A 21,147-nucleotide genomic window follows, 5' to 3' on the forward strand; every position below is an offset into this window, starting at 1 on the left:
CGAGTGTAGTGCTCATGAATGATTGGCTTAGTTTCTACCGGAGGCGAATCGAGTTGAGATAAATAATTTAACTTAAAAATAAATTGAAAAAAATATTGCAGTAATAAATTTTTATTATAATTTTTAAATCAAAATTATTGTTAAGTAATGGCAAGCGAAAAAGTCAAAATAAACGCAAGAAAGTAAATAAAAAAGTGATTTTGGCGGTAAATATTCGTCATATTTGTCCGGCTAGATGCGAATGACCAGTAATGGACGACAATTACTATAACTGACGGTCATTTTTTCACGTAAAATTTTTTAACTGCCATAATACGGTAATTTTACTCAGTTTTTACCGGAATCTCTGATGCCGGTAATTTCACATCTTTACTTGGGAATACAATATAGATATATCTATATTCATGAACGTTGTATAGATACGGAATCAACGAAAGCATTGCGCTTATTGAAAAGTCAGAGCTGTTTAATTTAGTGTTTTACAAATTAAAAAATTGTATTCTATTTAAATAGGCAATACTTGCTATAACAGGAGTCATTACAAATAATTCTCCTAATAATAATATAAATAATAATTGAGATATGAATTGTATTTGGTAAAGTACAAAGGACATATGATTTCTAACTATTGAATCTTTTCAAAGTGATGTGTCTGTTTTATAAGTCTTTAAGCATAGTGCTACTGATAAGTTGGAGTATTCACATAAACTAATATTCAAATGCCATTTTTGATTACACCAAGGTAAACTTCACCAACAAAATTTATTAAATCTATCAATGATATTTACATAAATAATTTTTTAAATATTTCAGTTAGTAATGAGTAAACATAGTAAATATAAATTGGTAATAAACTCAAAAAACGTGAGTTATTTTGAGCCGTTAATAGATCATACTTACATTATGAGTAATTTTAATAATTATTTTATAACTTGAATATTGAAAAAAAAACAAGCAAACATTTGTTTAATATCTGTTATTCTTCAAAAATAATTTCCTGGCTCTTTTATGTGTTATTCATCACAAAATGTGCTCTTCAATGTTTATTTTATTATTAATAATTTAGATCTTGATCATCACAAGCTTATTCTATATAAAAAATAATTAATGTTTGTTTATATGTGAATTACAGAAAAGCTGGATAAAATGGCTGATATAAGTGACTTAGACCGACAAATTGAACAATTGAAAAAATGTGAAATCATCAAAGAAGCAGAAGTCAAAGCATTATGTGCTAAAGCACGAGAAATTCTTATAGAAGAAAGTAATGTTCAAAGAATTGACTCACCTGTAACAGTAAGAATCATTTATTGTTTAATTTACATAAATTATAAAATTTTTCTAATTTTCAGGTCTATCTTAATGTTTCTATTTTTTCTGTTGTTTATGATAGAATACATCAAAAAGCTTTTAATCCAAAAATTATCCATATCTACTGATGCTTTTATATAGGTACCAAATACGGTTTAATATTTACTCCAATTGTATTTTTTCTTTTATAATCTCAAGATAATCGATTTTAATAATATATGAGCTGGACATAATTAAAAACTTGTGTCATATCTATCGCGAAACATAGCTTTACTATATTATTTGACGTTGTTTTAATTGAAAATTAATTAGTAAAAATAGTAACTTTCTACAATCGCCCCTATAACACTTTTTTTGAAAAACATTTTATGTATCTAGACCAACATGTCACTTTTCAATAATCCTTAAAGAAAATAACATTAAAGATATGTTTAACATCCTGGTTATAATAAAGAAATGATTAATAATTAGGAGAATCTTTCATTATAAGATATAGACAATCGAAGAAATAAAAATTATTGTATTTATTAAGTATTAATACTATTTATTCTTCAATAGGTGTGCGGTGATATTCACGGTCAATTTTATGATCTAAAAGAACTTTTTAAAGTTGGTGGAGATGTACCTGAGACAAATTATCTTTTTATGGGCGATTTTGTTGACCGAGGATTTTATAGTGTCGAAACATTTCTGCTACTTTTAGCATTAAAGGTATTTTTGATAATTTTTTACTATATCAGTAAGAAAGAATATAATCATTTAAATTTATAAAATAATTCTATAAACTGAAGATTGCTTATAGATTTAGTTTTACTCAAATCTTATTTTATAATATTGAAATATAATAATCAATGTTTAAGGTACGTTATCCAGACCGTATTACATTAATTCGAGGTAATCACGAATCTAGGCAAATTACCCAAGTTTATGGGTTCTATGATGAATGTCTTCGTAAATATGGAAGTATAACAGTATGGCGTTATTGTACCGAAATTTTCGATTATCTTTCTCTATCTGCTATAATTGATGGAAAAATATTTTGTGTTCATGGAGGTCTTTCTCCTAGCATTCAAACGTTGGATCAAATTCGCACCATAGACCGAAAACAAGAAGTAAGATTTCATTCTTGTTATTAAACTTAGTTACTTGTTTTTAGAAACATAAAATAGATAGCTTCGTTACTATTTCTTTCTTTACTAACATAAAATTTTATTATTTAGGTTCCTCATGATGGACCAATGTGTGATTTATTATGGTCAGATCCTGAAGATACTCAAGGTTGGGGTGTATCACCACGAGGAGCTGGTTATCTTTTCGGAAGTGATGTTGTAGCTCAATTTAATTCTGCAAATGACATTGATATGATTTGTCGAGCACATCAGTTGGTCATGGAAGGATATAAATGGCATTTTAATGAAACAGTACTCACTGTATGGTCTGCACCTAATTACTGTTATCGGTAATTATCCCTATTGAGTTTTAAACTAAGAAAATTTTGTTAAAATAAGTTCCTGAAAGGTAATTGTTTTTTAAAATAAATCCTAATAACTATTTTTATTGCAGATGTGGTAATGTTGCTGCTATTTTAGAGCTAAACGAACGTCTTCAACGAGATTTCATTATATTTGAAGCAGCGCCTCAAGAAAGTCGAGGCATACCAAGCAAAAAACCACAAGCTGATTACTTTCTATGAATAATAACATCATAAAAAAATTTCTGAGAAATTCTTGAATTATTAGTATATAATAACAAATTTGTTACAGTCATTATTCAAAAAATAATTTTCCCACTTTTTTTGTTACATATGAGTCTTTATTTAATCGTAATAATATTTCTATAAATTGACGTATCATGTATTTTTTTTTTTAAATATAATTAAAATACCATACATACAATAAAATTTATATCGGTATGCATATTTGATAATTCTTTATGTAATTAACATAGAAAAAAAACATGAATTTTTCATTACAATTTTTTATCACCGATAAAAGAAAGACTCTTTGTTTAGTTTTATATTAATAAGTATTTTATTATTTCAAAAAAATATCGATTGAAAATCATGAAGAATTTTATCTCTCAGTACATACATAAAAATAGATGTACTATATTTATAGAATGCCCTTATTATCATACTCTTTAATTAAAGAAAATATTTTATAAAAAAATCATTTGAAAATAATTTTTATTTTTAGCTGTATTTAATACGATATTTTACACGATTTATATTACAATTTTAATTATCAATAATATTAACATTATATAAATGTTCTAATTGAATGACAATTTAAATCATTACTTCTTTTTTAATTATATACAATAATAATAATAATCTTATTATTTTTTAACATAAACTTGACGACCAGGCTGATAGGTTGCAGTATTATTAATTCTTGCACCACGTAATGATACAGATTTAGGCAGAACTGCCGGAGTTCTTAAATATATTCCTCTCCCTTCTAAGGTCCATGCTCTTAAGCTAACTTTTTCATTTTTATTTGGAGTAACGGCAATCCATCCTAATTATCACATTTACAAATTAAAAAATTTCTATTGCACTTGTTTAAATGTCACTTTAAGTCAAGCATTATATATCATACCTGCATTGGATAAAAGAACGTCAGCAGCAGATGTTGTATCATCAACTCCATCAACACTAAAATCTTTACTAGCTAATTTTGGCCAAAGTTTTAATCTCTCTTGATTATTTGCTGGCACTATAAAAACTCCAGTTGAAAGTAACTTATCATACATCGAATCAGCATCAACAGTGTGACATATAGTTACTGGTAATTTGTCACTCGCAAAAACGGTAATCCTGAACAAAATAATTCATTCTATTTATATTACATTAAATATTGAATTATTATATTAATAAGTTTGATTAATCAAACAAGTTTTTGGTTTTAAAAAAAAGATTAAAAGTAAAATATAATCATCTCATATATTCACCTAATATAGACCGGTCCAGTTAAAAGATCAACCCTACCTAAACCAGCAAGAAATAATGTTTGTCCTGGTTTAAATAGAAAAGTTCTAGGTCTTATCATTTGCTTTGGTAATGTAAGTAGTAATTCTTCTGTAGTTAGAAAATGTAATATTTGATTAGAGTGAACTACACCAGGAGTATCATAACACCAACGACAATTTTTGTAAGATTCATTTTTATCTGTTATTTTTGAAAACGTTCTACCAATACTTTCTGTAAAAATTTTTCATTAATACAAGGATAATTCAAATATATTAAGACTAAAATAAATAAAAATTAAAAAAAAGTAAATACCTTGTAATGTAGCAAATCGTATGTCTTTTGTATTATAATATTGATTTTTTCTCAATTCAAGACTGAAATTTTCTTGTTGTTGTTCCCATTTTCGTCTTTGCATTCGTAAATATAAACGCCATCGAACAGGATTAAGAATGGGAAACTTTAAAACGTTTAAAGTTGTACCAGGCCAAGGTGACATCGTGGCTGGTTGAAAATGATTAGTAGCTCCAGTCATACAGAAATCAGATTGAAGAAGTGTATTGAATAAAGTTGATTTTCCAACATTAGTGCATCCAATCATATAAACATTACCTAAAATAATTCCAAAATAATTAGTTAAAATTTGTTTAACTTTCGATTGAAACAAAAACTAGTACCTTCATATTTCCATGTGGATTGTAATTTAGTTATCAGTTGTTCTACTCCATATCCAGTTTTAGAAGAAATTAATGCTAGATGTTGAATATTTTTTTTTCGAATGCCTGATTTTTCCAAGGCTTCTAATAATGATTGTTCAACATTGCTTATAAATTCAGGACAGTCAGGTGGTAGTAAGTCAATTTTGTTTCCGACTACAAAGAAAGGCGTATGTCTTCCAATAATGTCTGATAAATTTGGCCAAATACTACAAGGAAAGTCTGTCAGATCAACCATCAATAATACAAGAGCTTTTTTTGTACTCAATTTTAGTTGACTCAATATTTCTGGATATTCTTCAGTAGGAACTCTAACTTCAACCATTGTATTGTAGTATTTTAAGAAATGACATCGTTGACAAATAGTGTTTTTTAAATCGCTCTTTTTTATATTAATAAATAATTCAGATGGAAGATACCCGGGTATAGCGGGATCTTGACAATGTAATAAAGCACCACATCCACCACATGGAATGCTACTTACAGGGATTTTTTGATTAGGTGTTCCGAAATATGAATCAGACACCATTGAATCGTTATGATGTTCATAATCAGCCATCCAATTTTGTGGAACTTTAGATGGTGTATCTGTAGAATCGTAGTTTCCGAATATTTCCTGACGAATCCGAGAGAGTTTTCTTCTTGAAAGTTTTTTCTTCTTAGCATTTAAATATAACTCATACAAATTAGAATACTTATCATTTAAAACTGGAATTGTATCCTTAGACAAATCATCTGAATAATTCACTTCGGTCTTGCTATATTGATCAGTTTGTTGATAAGGCATAAAAATTGGTCCTGATGTATTCTCTGCAATTTCGTTATTTTGATGGGTTGTCATCTGTTTCTGAATATTACAATTATCATTACTTATGTATTTTAGAGCAACACTTAAAGATTGTAAAGCAGTGGAATGCTCTTCATTGTTTTTATTTTTTTCATGAGAAAAATACATTTTACGATGAATAGCATCACAATAAATTAACCTGTCTTTAAGTGTTTCTATCTCATCAGTAAGTTGTAATGTGTTTTTCTGATTTTCAGATAATTTAGAATTTTCTATGTTGTTTAATTTACGAGTAAAAAATTTATTTATGTTGGATTGACGTAACCTGAAATACACGTGCCTCATGATTGGCAAAAAATAGAAACTTTTAGCTTAGTTGCAAAACCAAATGCTGGTGAGAGTGTTTTTTCAACTTCACACAATTTGATAGGTAAATATAAAAATAGGAATAGGGCTAAAATAGGTGATATCAGATCAAAGAAATTTTTATCAGGTCTACCGTGGAAAACAGCCGGCAATAATCAAAGTTTCTATGAAAAATAATTCAACTGAAACTATAGAAATATTAGATACGAAACTATACTCATTGAAGTAAATGGCCACCTACAGTGATTTTTCCAAACTAAACAATATGTCGCGCACTCTGTAGACATCTTCGTTCTTTTCTCGCTTTTTCAATAAACATGGCTGCACGGTCAATCTCAAAAAAGCGAAAGGTTTGTAATTAATACGTTGTTATAAACAAAATGTTGATAAAAATATTATAATCAAAAGATTCTCTGAATCTTCTTCTTTAATATTTTCTGTGTTTGAAAAATTAAATATGATTATTCGTGCCGATGATTGACGATTAATTTACATGTTTTGTCGTGATCAAGTGTCATGTGTTGATTGTTGATTGATTGTGTTTTTTAAAAAATGAATATTATCGAAATAATATGTAATAAGTGGAGAGTTCACTAATAAATTGATTATTTGTTTTTAACAGTTCGTTGGAGACGGAGTCTTCAAAGCTGAATTAAACGAGTTTTTAACTCGTGAACTCGCTGAAGATGGATACTCTGGTGTTGAGGTACGTGTTACACCCACCAGAACTGAAATCATTCTTATGGCTACTCATACACAAAGTGTCTTAGGAGAAAAAGGACGAAGAATTCGAGAATTGACCTCAGTCGTACAGAAAAGATTCAACTTCAAAGACCAAACAGTTGAACTGTATGCTGAAAAAATAGCAACTCGTGGTCTTTGCGCTATTGCTCAAGCTGAATCACTCCGTTATAAATTAATCGGAGGTCTAGCTGTCAGAAGGTAAATATTTAACACCAAATATTTATTTAAATTCCAATCGTGGAGGTTATATTTATATGTAATCATGATTAAATACTTTTCAGAGCTTGTTATGGTATTCTCCGTTTCATTATGGAGTCAGGAGCAAAAGGATGCGAAGTAGTAGTTAGTGGAAAACTAAGAGGTCAACGTGCTAAAAGCATGAAATTCGTTGATGGACTTATGATTCACTCTGGAGAGCCAACAGCTGATTATGTTGATACTGCTACTCGTCATGTACTTCTGAGACAAGGAGTATTGGGAATTAAAGTTAAAATTATGCTCCCATGGGATCCTAATGGTAAGATTGGACCTAAGAAACCTCTACCCGATACTGTCAATGTTGTTGAGCCAAAAGAAGAAGTTGTCCATCAACAACCCAGCTGTGAAATTAAAACGGCTAAGGACATACCTCAACCAGCGCCTATTGCTATGTAATGATTCGCGTCTTATGAATAAAAATTTTATTAAAAAATAATTTAATGTTTACTCAGTTCATTAATAAAAAAAATTAATAACATTTGAACAAAATTTACTATTATTATTAAAAAAAATAAAGTATACAATTCCTATCATTAATTTAAAGTTAGGTTATATTAATGATAACCAATAGTGTTTAGAAATATTAAAAAACAACAGTCAACAGAACAAAATTAATTGTGTATAATTCATTTAATTGTTCTATAAAGATAGTCATAAACAATTAAATTTAAAATTAGGATATAATAAATCAACTACTCTCTAATTAAAATACTTTCAACATTTTAATAACGAGAAATAATTTTAATTAAAAGAAAACAATCTCATTAATTTCATATTTTCAAAACAAACAACAGTTAGCTGATTAAAAATGATAAATGAAGGAAAGTATTAATATTATAACGCTTTCTATGAAAAATCATCAACCTCATATTTAAATATTGTGAAACTAGCTCTCTATGAATACAAAAATATCCTAAGAGTTTTTTATAATAATAATCTACATACATCACTGATGCAAATTGATGTAATAGAAAACAAATATTCCCTTGTCAAGCGAGTCTTCTGTTTCAGTTTAAAAAAATAATTAAATCAAGTTATATTGATGTATTATAATTCTCTAGATCTAATCTAGAGTTCAAACCTGATTTCTACAAGTTTCATTACCAAGTGACAGAATATAATGCATAGCATCAAGCTGATGAGAAACCGTTATTTCTAATGGATTGATCAAGTTATTACACAAGAGCTCAAGAAGATTGATTGCATTTAGAATTTTTATCAACATTGTTGTTGTTTAATTAACAAACAACGACAATTTATTAAACGAGAGGTAACTTATTGCAGTAGTAATTTATTAATGATTGAAGTACAATTGATTAAAAATCATGTAAAAATAATTAATAGAATTAAAATATTCGAATTATTTTAATTCAAATAATAAGAATTAAGAAGTCTGTATAAAATGATAAGTAAAAAATGGTTATTGTCTTGAAAAAGTTCTAACTGTATCAAACATTTGTAGAATTCAAAGCAAACAAGCAAGATTTATTGGAGATTCAAGTCTTTCAATTGGTCTGGAGATACAAAACGAAGCGGAGGAGGAAAGAGGAGAGAATTAAAAAAAATAAAAGGAAAGAAAATAGCGTACACCTGTGCAGACCATAAGTATACAGAGCAAGTCACATGGATGCTTAACCCTCGCAAGACTTTTTCCGTATGAAGTAGGATTTTGCTTATAAGGTAGCTTGAATGTAAAGGAAAGTAGCCCTATGGCGTATGGAATCAGTTGGTATATGCCCACGTACGTAAACGCAACCCGTAAATTATGGTTTCACGCGGTGAGTTGAACATGGCTCTCAAGTTCTTGAAGTCCAAGACGAAAGACTGGACAATTTGAAGGGGGAACTAGTGAGAGAGAAAGATTAAGTGCGAGAGAAAAAGCAACATCTTTGGCGTCCTATTGTCTGGCTTTACCAGAGAGTCTTTCCATCCTCTCTTCGTCTTAAGATCTTGGGATCCACCTGGGCAAGACCCCTGGCGTGGCGGCATCCTTCTTATCTTTTTTCTACATTCAAAATGAAACCGTTCTAGTCCAGAGTCTTTTGAATTGTTCTCATCATTGGCCCTGGTTTCTTTCTCAGTAATTTTTTTTTCTTAAAATCATTTTTTCAACTTGATATTCATTCCATTTTGAATAGAAAATCATTTTATGTAAATTTTGAATGATAATGGTAATAGAGGGTAAAATGTTCTTTTTGAAGAAAAAAAAATTGACAAGAGAACCTTTAGATATTTTTATCATTTTAATAATTAGTTATGAAAGGTTTTATTCAATTATTTTTAGTGATTTATCATTGAAAAATATCAAATAAATTCTTTTTTAATCCTAAATATTTTTTTTTTTTCATAGGTAATTGTTGGTCCTGTTCCGGGAACATGATCATAGAATATATTGCGAAATAAAGATTTTTGGAGACGTCAAATTGGCAGAATGATAGAAAAAAACAGAATTATATGGTGAACCACTGGATCCTACGGGAGAAAATACGATGGTAAACCCCCCGCATACCTGAGTGAACAGGTGTGCCCAGTCAGACGCGATCACTTGCTGTCCAGTCGGCGAACAAGCAGCCTGTTAAAGATCTCTCTTGCGCATCTCAAGTAAAAACGCAACCACATTTGCTCCTTTCTTATGTATGGATGACGTTGATTCTTTTACACTCCTTCTTCGCGACTTGATGATGCCAATTAACGTCTACAATAATTCGTAGTTATTTTATTTGCTTTTTATATTGCCAAAGAAGATTTTGATTTGAAATCATGTAATTAAATAGTATCATGATAATAAAAATACCATAATATTGCAAGAGGAATATTTTTAAGGTAATCAAATGAAATATTTGTTCATTCTTCTATTATCTAAAATCTTAATTTAATTCTTATAATTTTTTAGTACTTACACAATGGTTACGACCTCGATCGACTCAATTACAAGTAATCTCAAGCTCTGAACTGCCCAGAGGCAAAATGAAGCAGAAAATAAAAAGTAAAAGGCAAAAAGAAGGGAAGCATAATATATTCTCTCTTATCAATTACCCCAAAGGACTTTCTGTGTAATGCGTTCTAGATCAGCTAAGTTTGAATCTAACTCTCAAAGTCAATTATTACCTGGAGTAAATATATATTAACGCCTACAGCTCATACGTACAGTTGAAATAGGTAAAGAAATTCTGTCACTTAATCTCTTCTAACTCTGGAGATAATAAAGAAAGAAACTTAGACAATGAAAAATGTTTTATAAATTATAACTAACCTAAAATTATTCTTTATTAATTATTCATAATATTCATAACCTAGATAATTACTTACTTATGGATTATTAAATATAAAATAAATTTTTCATTATTAAAATATTATGTTTTAGCTCAAAACAACATTGATGATTTATGTTTATATGAAGTCTTGCAAGCAATAAAAAAAAATGTTAAGGTAACTGGTATATCTTCGTTTTTGCAGGTGGAATAAATCAGGACGATTAAAATTTAACAAGCTAAGACGAAGGCTCACAGGTGTGCTTTTCTCACTCACCCGCGCTCTATTTTTATCTTTTTTTCTATTTATTTATTTTTTAATTCATTTTTTTTTTCTGCTTTTTAGTTTAGTTGTGAAAGAGAGTGAGATGCGGAGTTAGCATCTAACGTTCTCTGCGGGATCTTCCGAACGCGGATAGCCCCTGGATCGTGTTAAAAGCTACATTCCAATGTCTGTAACCAGTTCTGAATCGTTTTCGAGAGCCTCCTACCATAAGTGATTCACAACAATCCCATCGAATCGTTTGTCTTCAGCCCTTGGCATTTATTCCGTCTGCTCTTTATAATAATAAACTGTTATTACATGCTATTAGATAATTCTTGATGATACAAGACACGAGTTTGACTTGGTGACTTTTTATTATTCTTCCATTTCATTTGGATTCAGTGGAAATCAATGCAGTTTATTACCCAAACCAGTCAATAGAATCTAATACATTTTTCAAATGTGTTCACTCAATTTTTCTGCTATTTGTGGTCTTCTTTACAAAAAGAAAGAATCAGTGAAAGAGGGGAGTGCCTCTTGACAACCTTCGAGACTGCAGAAAATGAAAAAAAAAATCTACAAAGTCTCTTACTATATCGACTTTCAAATCGAATCGCGTCACTCTATCTACCCGAAAAACTTTCGTCTCAATAATTTTAGTTCCAGATCACCAGTCAGTCTCAACCAGTTGTAATATCTTTCAATCTGTTACTTTATTTTTCTCGTTCCAACTAATTCCAAGATTTTCCAGCAGTACTTTTCTATCATTCATCAACACCTAAAAAGACTGCTTAACACCAATTTCAGGTAATTTTTAAAAATTTTATAACCTGAAAAGACTCTTGAAAGGTATCCTTTACTTGAAGACTTGTATAGTTGTGGACTACAAATCTTCGTACACCTGAGGTTTAACAAACAACTCTAAAGCTAAACTTTAGCTGCTAAAGAAAGCTATGGATTTTGTTATTCAAGTTATTGAAAAGACCAAAGTGGTTTACTGCGTTCTACTTTTTTTTGTCAAATAATATGACTTATTTTTCAAACTAATTGATTTAATCCTTGAAAATAATTATTTATTCAATTTTCTCAAATCAATGGATTAATTATTTGTTGTCAGCTTTCTTTCATTAATAAATCTGGTTTAAATTAAATTAAGAAAGACTTCCTAAATTGAATATTCTATTTATTAAAAACTGTCATCAATTATTATGATTTTAGTGCAAAGTTCATTTTGGAGTAAATTGGTACTAGTGGGGATAGCTAACTCCAATCTGTAGTACACAAAGTCTACTCCAAAATATAATTCAAGTGTATAAATTAAATAAGATTAATTAATACAAAGTTTGATGAATAAAAAAAAGTAATATCAACATGAGGAGCACGCGCACAATCGTTAAATGAGAGAGTATATAACCGGGTGTCGGCCACTTCTCCCGGCTGACTTATTCTCTCTGATATCACACGCTCCTCCCCATCTCTACTATTCTCTACTCTGTTGGACAGTAAGTCCTGTCTCAGACGAGCCTCAACGGCATAGTAAGTGGCAAGTACCAGTTGCTCAGCAGCATTTGCCACGGCTGGACACTCTCAAACTCTCAGCAACCGATCATTCGCAATTGAGGTGCCAGACATTGCATTTCAACTTTTCAAACGTCATCCACCAGCTATTTTTTAACAAAAATTTTAACTGATTATTTTTTCATTTTAGTTCATTTATTGCTTCGTGTATTGAACGAAAAAAAAAAAAATAAAATAAATAAAATCTCTATTACAACAAGGACTTGTATAATAAAGATAAGATGAAGGAATTCTAAACCCTTTCTTATTTGATTCCACCACAATCAAGTGGTGGAAAAAGCATGATGATGTTCATTGAGAAATCAGTCAGTGATTGGCAGTGTCGAGGGTTCTTTTGAGCAAATGTGATTGTGATTGTTTTTAGTTGATTATTTTTATTTAAATATCAATCAAAGTGTAACGTAATATCTATCAACACTATGAGAATAAAATCTTTGGACATTCTAATATCAAAAATGATTTTATTCTTTGTGATTCTTGTTCTTGGTCTCAAGAATTGTCAGGTAGTTGGAAACACAACTGTTGATATTGCTAAGGTAAGCATTTATTAATTATTCTATTGTTAATTGTCAATAAAAAAAAAATTCTTGATTGTTAAAAGAAAATAGTCTTTGAACTCCAAAATGATTCTAAAAGAAGAAAAATTAAAAATACATGACATTTTTAAAAATATTAATTTAGAATCTATTTTAGAAAAAGGTAAAAATATGTTTGAGAAATTTGCGTAAATTAAAAAAAAAAAATGAAGATAAAATATTTTTAGTTGACTAAATGTCTTCGTCCTGGACTTGTTGATATTAATGGAATTACCACCCCGACGGATTTATGAACCCTCTATACTATTAATCAAATCACATAATCTTTCTCAAAGTATGTGTCACTATTTTTACATTGAAAGATGTGACAAATACTTGGTGAAATAATAGTTGCTAATATTTTGAATAATTAAATAACAACTGTTATCTATTATATCACCTGCTTCAATATTGATTAATTTTTCATTGCTCAACAATTGAGTACAAAAATTTAGTTCAATTAATTATTTAATTCAAAATTATCCAACATTTCTTTTAGATACATCAAAGATCATACATAGTGATTGACATCTTGAATTAGAATAGATTTTAAATCAAAAAAAAATAAAAGATGATAATAATAACAACAAATAGAGACATCTTTACATACAAATATATCTTGATATGGATCTAAATTAAATGTAAAATGTCTAAGACATTGCAAGACATCATTAGAGGATATGGAAAAAAAACGAAATAACATCACTTGCTCCCATTCCTGTGAATCAACGCATCTTTCTCATCTCAATTGCAATCTTAAGATCGGTCTTCGTTAATCGATGGTCAGAAGAAAAAGAGTGACATCAATAAGAGGTTATAATTTAGAATTCAGAGTTAGGAAGTTATGTGACATAAATAAGAAAGAAAAAGAAATTAGAAGTTAATAAAAAATTGATGAGATGAGTCAACTTTTATCATCTATAAATTTTCGTTGAATTCTATGATTTTCAAATAAACAGAGGGTCCGGAAATGTGCCTATCAATTCAGATTGAGATTAAAATTCATTTAACTAAATAATAATGAAATTTTATCAAATCTCACATTTTATTGCTTGATAAAATTGATGTAATAAAGGAAGCAATAAATTAATATTAATTTCTTATTATTCGAATGTTATTTTTTGCTGTTACATCAATATATTTTGTTGATAAAAATGTTTTTTTGGAGCAAGATGTTATAAAATAGTAACATTGATTGTCTAGTTTAGAAAATATATTATAAAGCAGTCTGAATGTATTTTAAGGGAGATGTTATGCTTTTATAGTACACAAGATCTATGAGCAAAGACTTGGTTGGTTAAATATTTGAACGGTAGCGGCAAGTTACTTCTTTGCCTGAAGCCAAAGATATACAAATTTAACAAATGTTCACATACTTCGTTGCACTTGGAATATGTATCAACAATTCTTGGCAAATAGTAAAATGAAATATGAAAGTTTTATCTTTGTATTGGTACCTCTGTTTTTCCTACTAGCATATGAAGGTAAAATTCAATCTCTATTCACTGCTCTACTGCGTTTATTCAACTAAAAAACGTCTTTTAAACAATTTATAGCAGTTTATTTTTTAATATAAAAACATTTAACCTCAAAAATAGATCAAAAAATTGGAAAAAAATAAAATATTACTCAGGAAGTTACAAATGAAATAACCTCTTAAATGATTTTTCTTGCAATATTCATCATTTCCTTGGTATTAAATTACAATATCTATCAAAAGTTTTTTATTTAAATACACTATATATTCTCATTACTAGTCTTTCATCACATCAATTATCATATTTAAGATAAGAATCATCAGGATTTGATTATAATTTTCTTCCTGATCATAATCGATCATATTCTTTAATTATCAGTATATTGTCATTTGTTGGCACCTCTTTTTTCCACTTAGACTAGTATAAAATAACAGATGTGATAGTTAATTTACACTTATAATATATATTTATTTCGCATACAACATCGATTATTATGACATGAAGTGCAACATAACATATAATCGTATCTCAAGTGTACACGTGTAGGCTAGCGCCAACCAAGTGACATAAAGCGGCCAGTGTAAGTGTTTTAATTATCGATTCGACAGATTAATTCTTGCAGGCGCCATCAAATGACTGACGGCAAGACCATTTGACGTAGCTAATAACCGGATGTCCTTGCATCAATGTTATTTATAGATACATAAGGATCATATCACACGCGATATCGATATTGTAATGTTTTAATTATCAGTATCGATCAATCAGTGATATTCTAATTCTTTTTTTTTTCATCAGTCAGAAACTCTTATGGTTATTGACCTCTCCATCAACCACCAACATGCTCTAGGCTTATTTTAATGAATCATTTTTTCTTGAAAGATCAATAATAAATGAAAAACTGAACAAAAAAGTAATTGGAATCAATCATGTTGACTTGGATGTTGGCTTCTGAGAAGATGATTTTTTAACACACATTAAAGAACATTTTTTTGCACTATTTCCATCTTAGAAACAAACAATGATTTTTGTAATGCTACAAGGAAATTCAAGTGCTAATTAACTTTTTAGTATCAAAATGATATCATTAATAAGTAATAATTAATTGACTGACAAATTTGATAAAATTTAATGTAAATTAGTGAGTTATCAGCAATGAATATAATGAAAGAAATTAAATTATAAATATTGAATTGACTACATGGAATATAACAAGATGTTTGTATAATAAGAAACTCACTATTTTTAGAGACAATATGACTAATTTATAGATACAGAAAATGTGTTATTAATTACAAAGATGAGAGGAAAATAAGTAGAACGAACATATAGAAGCCTGACGTCTTTGATAACAGAATCAATCCACAAAATCCAAACGAATGATTCGAATAATGTAATCATTATCACACCCGCCACCCGAGTAGGAGTGATCGATGGCAATGATTAACTTGGCGCCACGAAGTGAGAGAGCTTTAGAAAAGATGTAAGAAAAAGTAAGACAGTTGTTGGTTAACAGAACGAAAAACACGAAAGTGAGTTATACATGTTGGAGATGTTGGATTACACCATCAGCATGTTCAGTCATTTCAGAGTGAACCAGCAGACAGTAAATTTATCCATTTCTTATACCTGTGACTGGATATATAAACACGAAAAATTGATCAGATATACGCGAAGAAATCTATAATTACATGAAGAAATCCGTATGCATGGAACCTTTTTAACAAGATTAGTTATTTATTTTTCTAATTCAAATCAAATCAATTGGTTTATGTTTCATGGTGAAGGTTGATAAATTATTTTCAATTATTTTTCAAAGCTAATTTTAATCATTTAAAAAATGTTAAAGCTGTGCCAAATACAATTAGAAAGATTATTCAAGCAAGACTGGCGAATGTAGTTGAATATAAAAGGTCGAGAAACGGAACGTTGATATCTCTTTTTATACTTAGTCACGGATAATCGTTGAGTTGCGGTTTTCCACGTGGTTTTCATACATTAGTACCAGTCTGGACTACTGTCTCTACAACCATATTTATTTTCAAGGACTTACTGCCAATTGGCACAATGTGTTAGGTCACATTTACCTAAGAAATCGATTTAATACTTGCAGTTTAATTACTTTTTTCCTTTTATTATTGATAATTATTCTTCATACATCAACTAAATTATTTAAAACTTTATTATATTCTTTAATCCACCAATTGCTAGAATTTGGCCAATTTTATTCCTTTTTTTTAACAAAAGTCAGTGATAATTCTCTAGAGTACACAACATGGTAATAATAAACCTCACAATTATTTTTCAAATATACTCCATGGCCTCGTAAAAGTCGCGAATGCTCAGAAGTTTGTTCATGGACAAAAGAGAAAATAATCTCCTCTTTAAACAACTGTCAGACTGATTGAATTTTCTCCCTAAGAGTTGAATATGAGAGTGAGAAATGTGATGAAGAAAAGGGAAAGCGAATCACACTTTATCATTCATTTTTCCTACTTCCCCTCTATTTCATATCGTCTTGTCATCACGACGAGAAAGTTCTGATGTTTCACGACCGCTCCTCATGACCCCAAGAAAAAGGAATTTCTCCAAAAAAAAAAAAGAGAGAAAAAAAAATTCATCAAGTGTTTGCTATCTTGGATAATCCACGTTGTCGAACTTTGCACTTCATCGATGCTGATACTGACAATTAATTGAACGAGATAAATGTTTATTTCAAGTGTACTTAGAAACTAAATTCTCTTGTTTATTTTAGGAGGAATGTCGAAAGAAGATAGCCGAATGTTCAATGTATGGCGGATCAACTACGCCAGTTTGTGGCAGTGATGGGGTTACATATTCATCACAATGTCAAGTTATATCAAGACAATGTCATGGTGAATCAATCTTGATAAAACATCCAGGTCCATGTCCAGGTGAGTTAACATCCACTTTACTCAATGATTTTGTTATTTACTACTTAACTTATTTTATGACAATTTTATATAAACTTGATGATTTAAGTATGCAATTCCAAGACTTTGAAGGCTTCTAAAAACCATTTATGGAGATAATTATTTATTAAGCCTTCATGTTGGAAATTAAATTATATTTACTTTGAAGCTTGAAAGCTCAATAAATTATTCCAGAGACACCGGCGTGCTTCTCAGCAAGAGTAACAGCACGACCAGGAGCACGACCAGTTTGCCGTCCTGACGGCACCTACGCGCCAGTTCAGTGTCATAAGGAGACTGGCTACTGTTGGTGTGTAACTCCTCAGGGTCGTCCACTTCCGGATACTTCAGTCAAATACCAGAAGCCAAGATGCTCAAGAGTATTTCCGACTTCTGACAGTTTAGTCTCCGGAGAAGTATCCACTAAAAGTGGCCAAAAACGACGCTCATCTAACTGGAAACAAAAGAGACAATTTATTAGTAGACATAGAAATAATTGTGATCGAGCAGAAAAATCTAAATTCAACAGCAATCTGATAGAGAACTTTAAAATTGAATATAGGAGAGCTAACAACACTAATAATAATGGTATGATTTTTTTTTAATATCATGAAATTGATAAGAATTTTTAGAAAACTTTAACCGATAAAAAGTTGAATAATTTTATTGAACTGAGAATGATATTTATCAATGTGCTTGGACAGCTTAAAATGTTGAAGACAAAGATGTTTTTATGATTTATTGGTATTAAGGAATAATTTTTAGTTTAAAAAATCAAAGAGCTACTAAAGGTGAAGGTTACACAACATGATATGTTTAGATTTATCAACAAAAATATTTATCACAATATATTTTAATTTATTCTTGTATCATTGATAAATAAATGGGATATTTGTTAGAGTTAAATTTAAACTATGGAATAAAACAGATCTTTTTTTATGGGATAATTACAATTAGTAGAACTTAGTTTGTATTATGCAGAAATATAAAAATAACTAAAAAAACATAAAATTTGTAGAGAGAGAAAATTGTAGGTTGTCATAACGATGTAATGAAAGTGATAATTACTATGAAAACTTGAATCTGATTACCAACTCCACATGCAAGTTAGCCGACTGGAGTATTTTTCTTTTTTCATCAAGTCCTTTTATATTTCATTTTTCTTTTTTTTATTTTTTAATTCGTCTTTATTCGTATGAATCTTTCTTAAAGAGTTGGTAATTATTATTTTGAATTTTAATAAAAAATAAAAATTAAAGAGATATTTTGAATTAAATTTCAGGTGAGAAAGGTGTGGAGCGAATTCTTTCATGGAAGTTTACGACATTGGATAAAGATGGTGACGATTACTTAGATCGAACTGAGTATAAAGAATTAAGGAGATTGGCTAAGAAGGCAATAAGACCAAAAAAGTGTGCAAGAACTTTTGCAAGGACTTGTGATCTCAATCAGGATCTCAAATTATCCAGACAAGAATGGGGTGCTTGTTTGGCGAATGATTTTGCGCGTAAGTTTTTTTTTTTTAATTGAACAACAATTTTGTCAATAAAATTTACTTGAGAAGTTTCATTGTTTCTTGTTGAATTCTTTGAATTCTCAAAGAGCCTATAAATCTTGATTTTTCATTGAAATAAAAAAATCAATGTTCTTTGAGCTGTCAACTAAGACTTAGAGGTCGAAGAAAACTATATTCAAGGAGGTAAAGTCAAGAATAAACTTGAAATAAGAATTGATGATTCAGAAAGAAGAATAGAAGCAGGATGTTGGTGGATGAGACAGTTTTAATAATGGTCTGTCGTGAATCCTGCCGGAAGTTGGTGCCCACACGCAGCTACATAGCAAAGAAATTAAAGCAATTGAGAAAGAAGCACTTGTAGTTAGGGATTATGATTGAACTAATTATAATATGTATATAGCATTCATAAATTTACCCAACCCACGTAGAAGTGTTATTTTTTTCATTTGCTAATATTATTTAGTGGACACAAAGTGCATCAGAAGTTTTCAGAATTATATCTTGGCATTCTTAATAGTATAACAATCACAGTCCTCTTGAAAATTGTATCTGACAAGAACTGATGGACATATACATGTACAAAATGCCATCAGGGTTTAAATATTACCAAAGCTTAAAGGTAGACAGTCAGCTGAGTGACGTACACAGACTTGTTATCATTTAGCACGTTTGTTCTTGTCGCTCAACGGTGCAGAAGGACAACGTGAGGTCTCTGAAGGCCTGGGCCTCTTGCCAATGGTCTTTCCAATTCAGTGGATATTCTTCCATGTTTGAAAATTATTTTTTTTTACTCTTATTGACTAGCTAATATAAGAATCTTTTTAAAATATTTTCAAAGAAAACTTAAATCAATAGTTGTTCTTGACTTTTTATGTTCTTTTAGAATACTGGCTTTTTGTAATAAATATAATGTTATTCATTTGTGATAGTTCTAAAAGGGAATTCTCCACCGGTTCACACCAGACCGACCTTCAACGATAATCCTCCAGACACAAAAGAAGACAGTGATGGTAATTAATATTTTGATGACTTAACACTTTGTTTAATTTGATTTTTATCAAACTTTAATATTAATTTATCATTCTTTCTAGCAAATGATTGCATTTCGGACAGAAGATCTGTCTTGGAAGATCAAAAGCAAAATTCTCAAGAAAAGTTTTACATACCTCAGTGTACTCCTGATGGAAGATACCACAAAATTCAATGCTACTCAGGATACTGTTGGTGTGTTTATCAAGATACCGGGAAACCAATACCTGGTACTTCCTCCAAGAATCATACTTCCAATTGCAATCCCGTACCACCACTCAATAGACCCATGAAAGGTAATCTAGAATAAAACAAATTTAATTAAATAAATTCCAAAATTTGTATAATAATATGAAATATTTTTTTAGGCTGTCCTGAAGCAAAAAAACAGATATTTTTGAGAGATTTAATGATACTGATGGAGAGAAAAATGAAAACATCAAATCCAGATTCAGTAGAAGCAACAGACAAATGGCCTGCTTCTAAGGAAGAAAAAGTTGCAACTTGGCACTTTGTTATGCTTGATAAAAATAAAAATAAAGTACTCGAGAAAAAAGAATGGAAAACCTTCCGCACAATGGTATCAAGCAATCAACACTTGAAAAGATGTGGGAAAAAATTACCGAGGTATTGTGACATAAATAATGACCGAAGAATTAGCATGACCGAATGGCTAAGTTGTTTAAATGCACAACGACCGACACCAGGTAAATACCTTACCTTTAACGGCGGTTATTTATCATTAAAGAATAAATCAATCTTATTACTTTCACAAATTTTATATTAATTTTAGCTGAGAGTTTAGAAAAAACGTCTACGTCAAAGCCTCGAAGACTTGGTCCTAATCCACTTGATCAATTTCTAAATGATGACGACTAAGTGATACATGTGATAAGAAATTTACCTCTTTTATTAAACAAATGATGATTTTGTTAATTATTCGTTGATTATAACAGACTTGGTAATCGATTAATTTATCATTACTTGATTTATTTTTTATGAATGAACTCTCATTTTTTAGATATAAATATACGTTATAATATTAATAAGATACGTCAGATGCGATTAAAACAAGTTGATATAAATATATGTGAATTATATATGTAATGACGCGATATAAGTATTACACACTTAATTAAATATTTATGTTGATCAATCAGTGTACGTATTAAGCATGAAACGGTGCTCTAAATACTAGCGCAGATATGTCACACTCGTTTAGTGTACTGAAAAATGATAATTACATCAACTAGTAATAATTTTTTATTTATATTTCTAGTATATAAAATCGCTTCAAATTTCATAAATTTAGGTCATAAAAAATTATAATTATATTGAATACTTAAAAAAAAACAAGACCAGTTACTTTTTT

General features: G+C 29.6%; 4 protein-coding genes across 4 annotated transcripts; 3 read left to right on the plus strand and 1 right to left on the minus strand.

Moving 5' to 3' along the window:
- The first annotated feature begins 56 nt into the window (after positions 1-56).
- On the plus strand, positions 57-3,077 carry Pp4-19C (protein phosphatase 19C). Its single transcript, XM_035085179.1, has 6 exons — positions 57-742; positions 1,133-1,296; positions 1,870-2,022; positions 2,172-2,423; positions 2,532-2,770; positions 2,875-3,077. The coding sequence occupies exons 2-6, from the start codon at positions 1,147-1,149 to the stop codon at positions 3,002-3,004; spliced, it is 924 nt and encodes a 307-aa protein (XP_034941070.1). The 5' UTR covers positions 57-742; positions 1,133-1,146; the 3' UTR covers positions 3,005-3,077.
- Positions 3,078-3,511: 434 nt separating this feature from the next.
- LOC118068037 (nitric oxide-associated protein 1) lies at positions 3,512-6,320 on the minus strand. The gene is made up of 5 exons (XM_035085167.1): positions 4,957-6,320; positions 4,595-4,891; positions 4,264-4,513; positions 3,912-4,129; positions 3,512-3,830 (listed from the first exon to the last, which is right to left on the minus strand). Exons 1-5 carry the CDS (start codon positions 6,125-6,127, stop codon positions 3,649-3,651), a joined length of 2,118 nt encoding a protein of 705 aa, XP_034941058.1. The 5' UTR covers positions 6,128-6,320; the 3' UTR covers positions 3,512-3,648.
- A 70-nt stretch (positions 6,321-6,390) lies between these two features.
- Positions 6,391-7,586, plus strand: RpS3 (ribosomal protein S3). Its single transcript, XM_035085191.1, has 3 exons — positions 6,391-6,498; positions 6,771-7,090; positions 7,174-7,586. Exons 1-3 carry the CDS (start codon positions 6,466-6,468, stop codon positions 7,544-7,546), a joined length of 726 nt encoding a protein of 241 aa, XP_034941082.1. The 5' UTR covers positions 6,391-6,465; the 3' UTR covers positions 7,547-7,586.
- A 4,378-nt stretch (positions 7,587-11,964) lies between these two features.
- On the plus strand, positions 11,965-21,132 carry magu (SPARC related modular calcium binding-like protein magu). Its single transcript, XM_035088096.1, has 8 exons — positions 11,965-12,780; positions 17,053-17,212; positions 17,426-17,818; positions 18,513-18,737; positions 19,676-19,756; positions 19,838-20,071; positions 20,144-20,482; positions 20,569-21,132. Exons 1-8 carry the CDS (start codon positions 12,664-12,666, stop codon positions 20,652-20,654), a joined length of 1,635 nt encoding a protein of 544 aa, XP_034943987.1. The 5' UTR covers positions 11,965-12,663; the 3' UTR covers positions 20,655-21,132.
- The last annotated feature ends 15 nt before the right edge of the window (positions 21,133-21,147 follow it).

This window comes from Chelonus insularis, unplaced genomic scaffold (genome assembly GCF_013357705.1).
Source record: "Chelonus insularis isolate UGA/USDA-ARS -01 unplaced genomic scaffold, ASM1335770v1 contig_128_pilon, whole genome shotgun sequence".
Lineage (NCBI taxonomy): Eukaryota > Metazoa > Arthropoda > Insecta > Hymenoptera > Braconidae > Chelonus > Chelonus insularis.

What these genes read in the sequence shown, in the direction of transcription:
- LOC118068037 (XM_035085167.1), bottom strand. Translation starts at nt 6,127, where the DNA reads ATGAGGCACGTGTATTTCAGGTTACGTCAATCCAACATAAATAAATTT. An exon ending in ATCCACATGGAAATATGAAG is followed by an intron (nt 4,892 to 4,956) that starts GTACTAGTTTTT and finishes GAATTATTTTAG; the next exon opens with GTAATGTTTATATGATTGGA. An exon ending in ACTGGACCGGTCTATATTAG is followed by an intron (nt 4,130 to 4,263) that starts GTGAATATATGA and finishes TATTTTGTTCAG; the next exon opens with GATTACCGTTTTTGCGAGTG.
- Pp4-19C (XM_035085179.1), top strand. Translation starts at nt 1,147, where the DNA reads ATGGCTGATATAAGTGACTTAGACCGACAAATTGAACAATTGAAAAAA. An exon ending in CCATAGACCGAAAACAAGAA is followed by an intron (nt 2,424 to 2,531) that starts GTAAGATTTCAT and finishes TTTATTATTTAG; the next exon opens with GTTCCTCATGATGGACCAAT. An exon ending in GCACCTAATTACTGTTATCG is followed by an intron (nt 2,771 to 2,874) that starts GTAATTATCCCT and finishes TTTTTATTGCAG; the next exon opens with ATGTGGTAATGTTGCTGCTA.
- magu (XM_035088096.1), top strand. Translation starts at nt 12,664, where the DNA reads ATGAGAATAAAATCTTTGGACATTCTAATATCAAAAATGATTTTATTC. An exon ending in ACATCCAGGTCCATGTCCAG is followed by an intron (nt 17,213 to 17,425) that starts GTGAGTTAACAT and finishes AAATTATTCCAG; the next exon opens with AGACACCGGCGTGCTTCTCA. An exon ending in TTTGGCGAATGATTTTGCGC is followed by an intron (nt 18,738 to 19,675) that starts GTAAGTTTTTTT and finishes CATTTGTGATAG; the next exon opens with TTCTAAAAGGGAATTCTCCA.
- RpS3 (XM_035085191.1), top strand. Translation starts at nt 6,466, where the DNA reads ATGGCTGCACGGTCAATCTCAAAAAAGCGAAAG. An exon ending in CAATCTCAAAAAAGCGAAAG is followed by an intron (nt 6,499 to 6,770) that starts GTTTGTAATTAA and finishes TGTTTTTAACAG; the next exon opens with TTCGTTGGAGACGGAGTCTT. An exon ending in GGAGGTCTAGCTGTCAGAAG is followed by an intron (nt 7,091 to 7,173) that starts GTAAATATTTAA and finishes AATACTTTTCAG; the next exon opens with AGCTTGTTATGGTATTCTCC.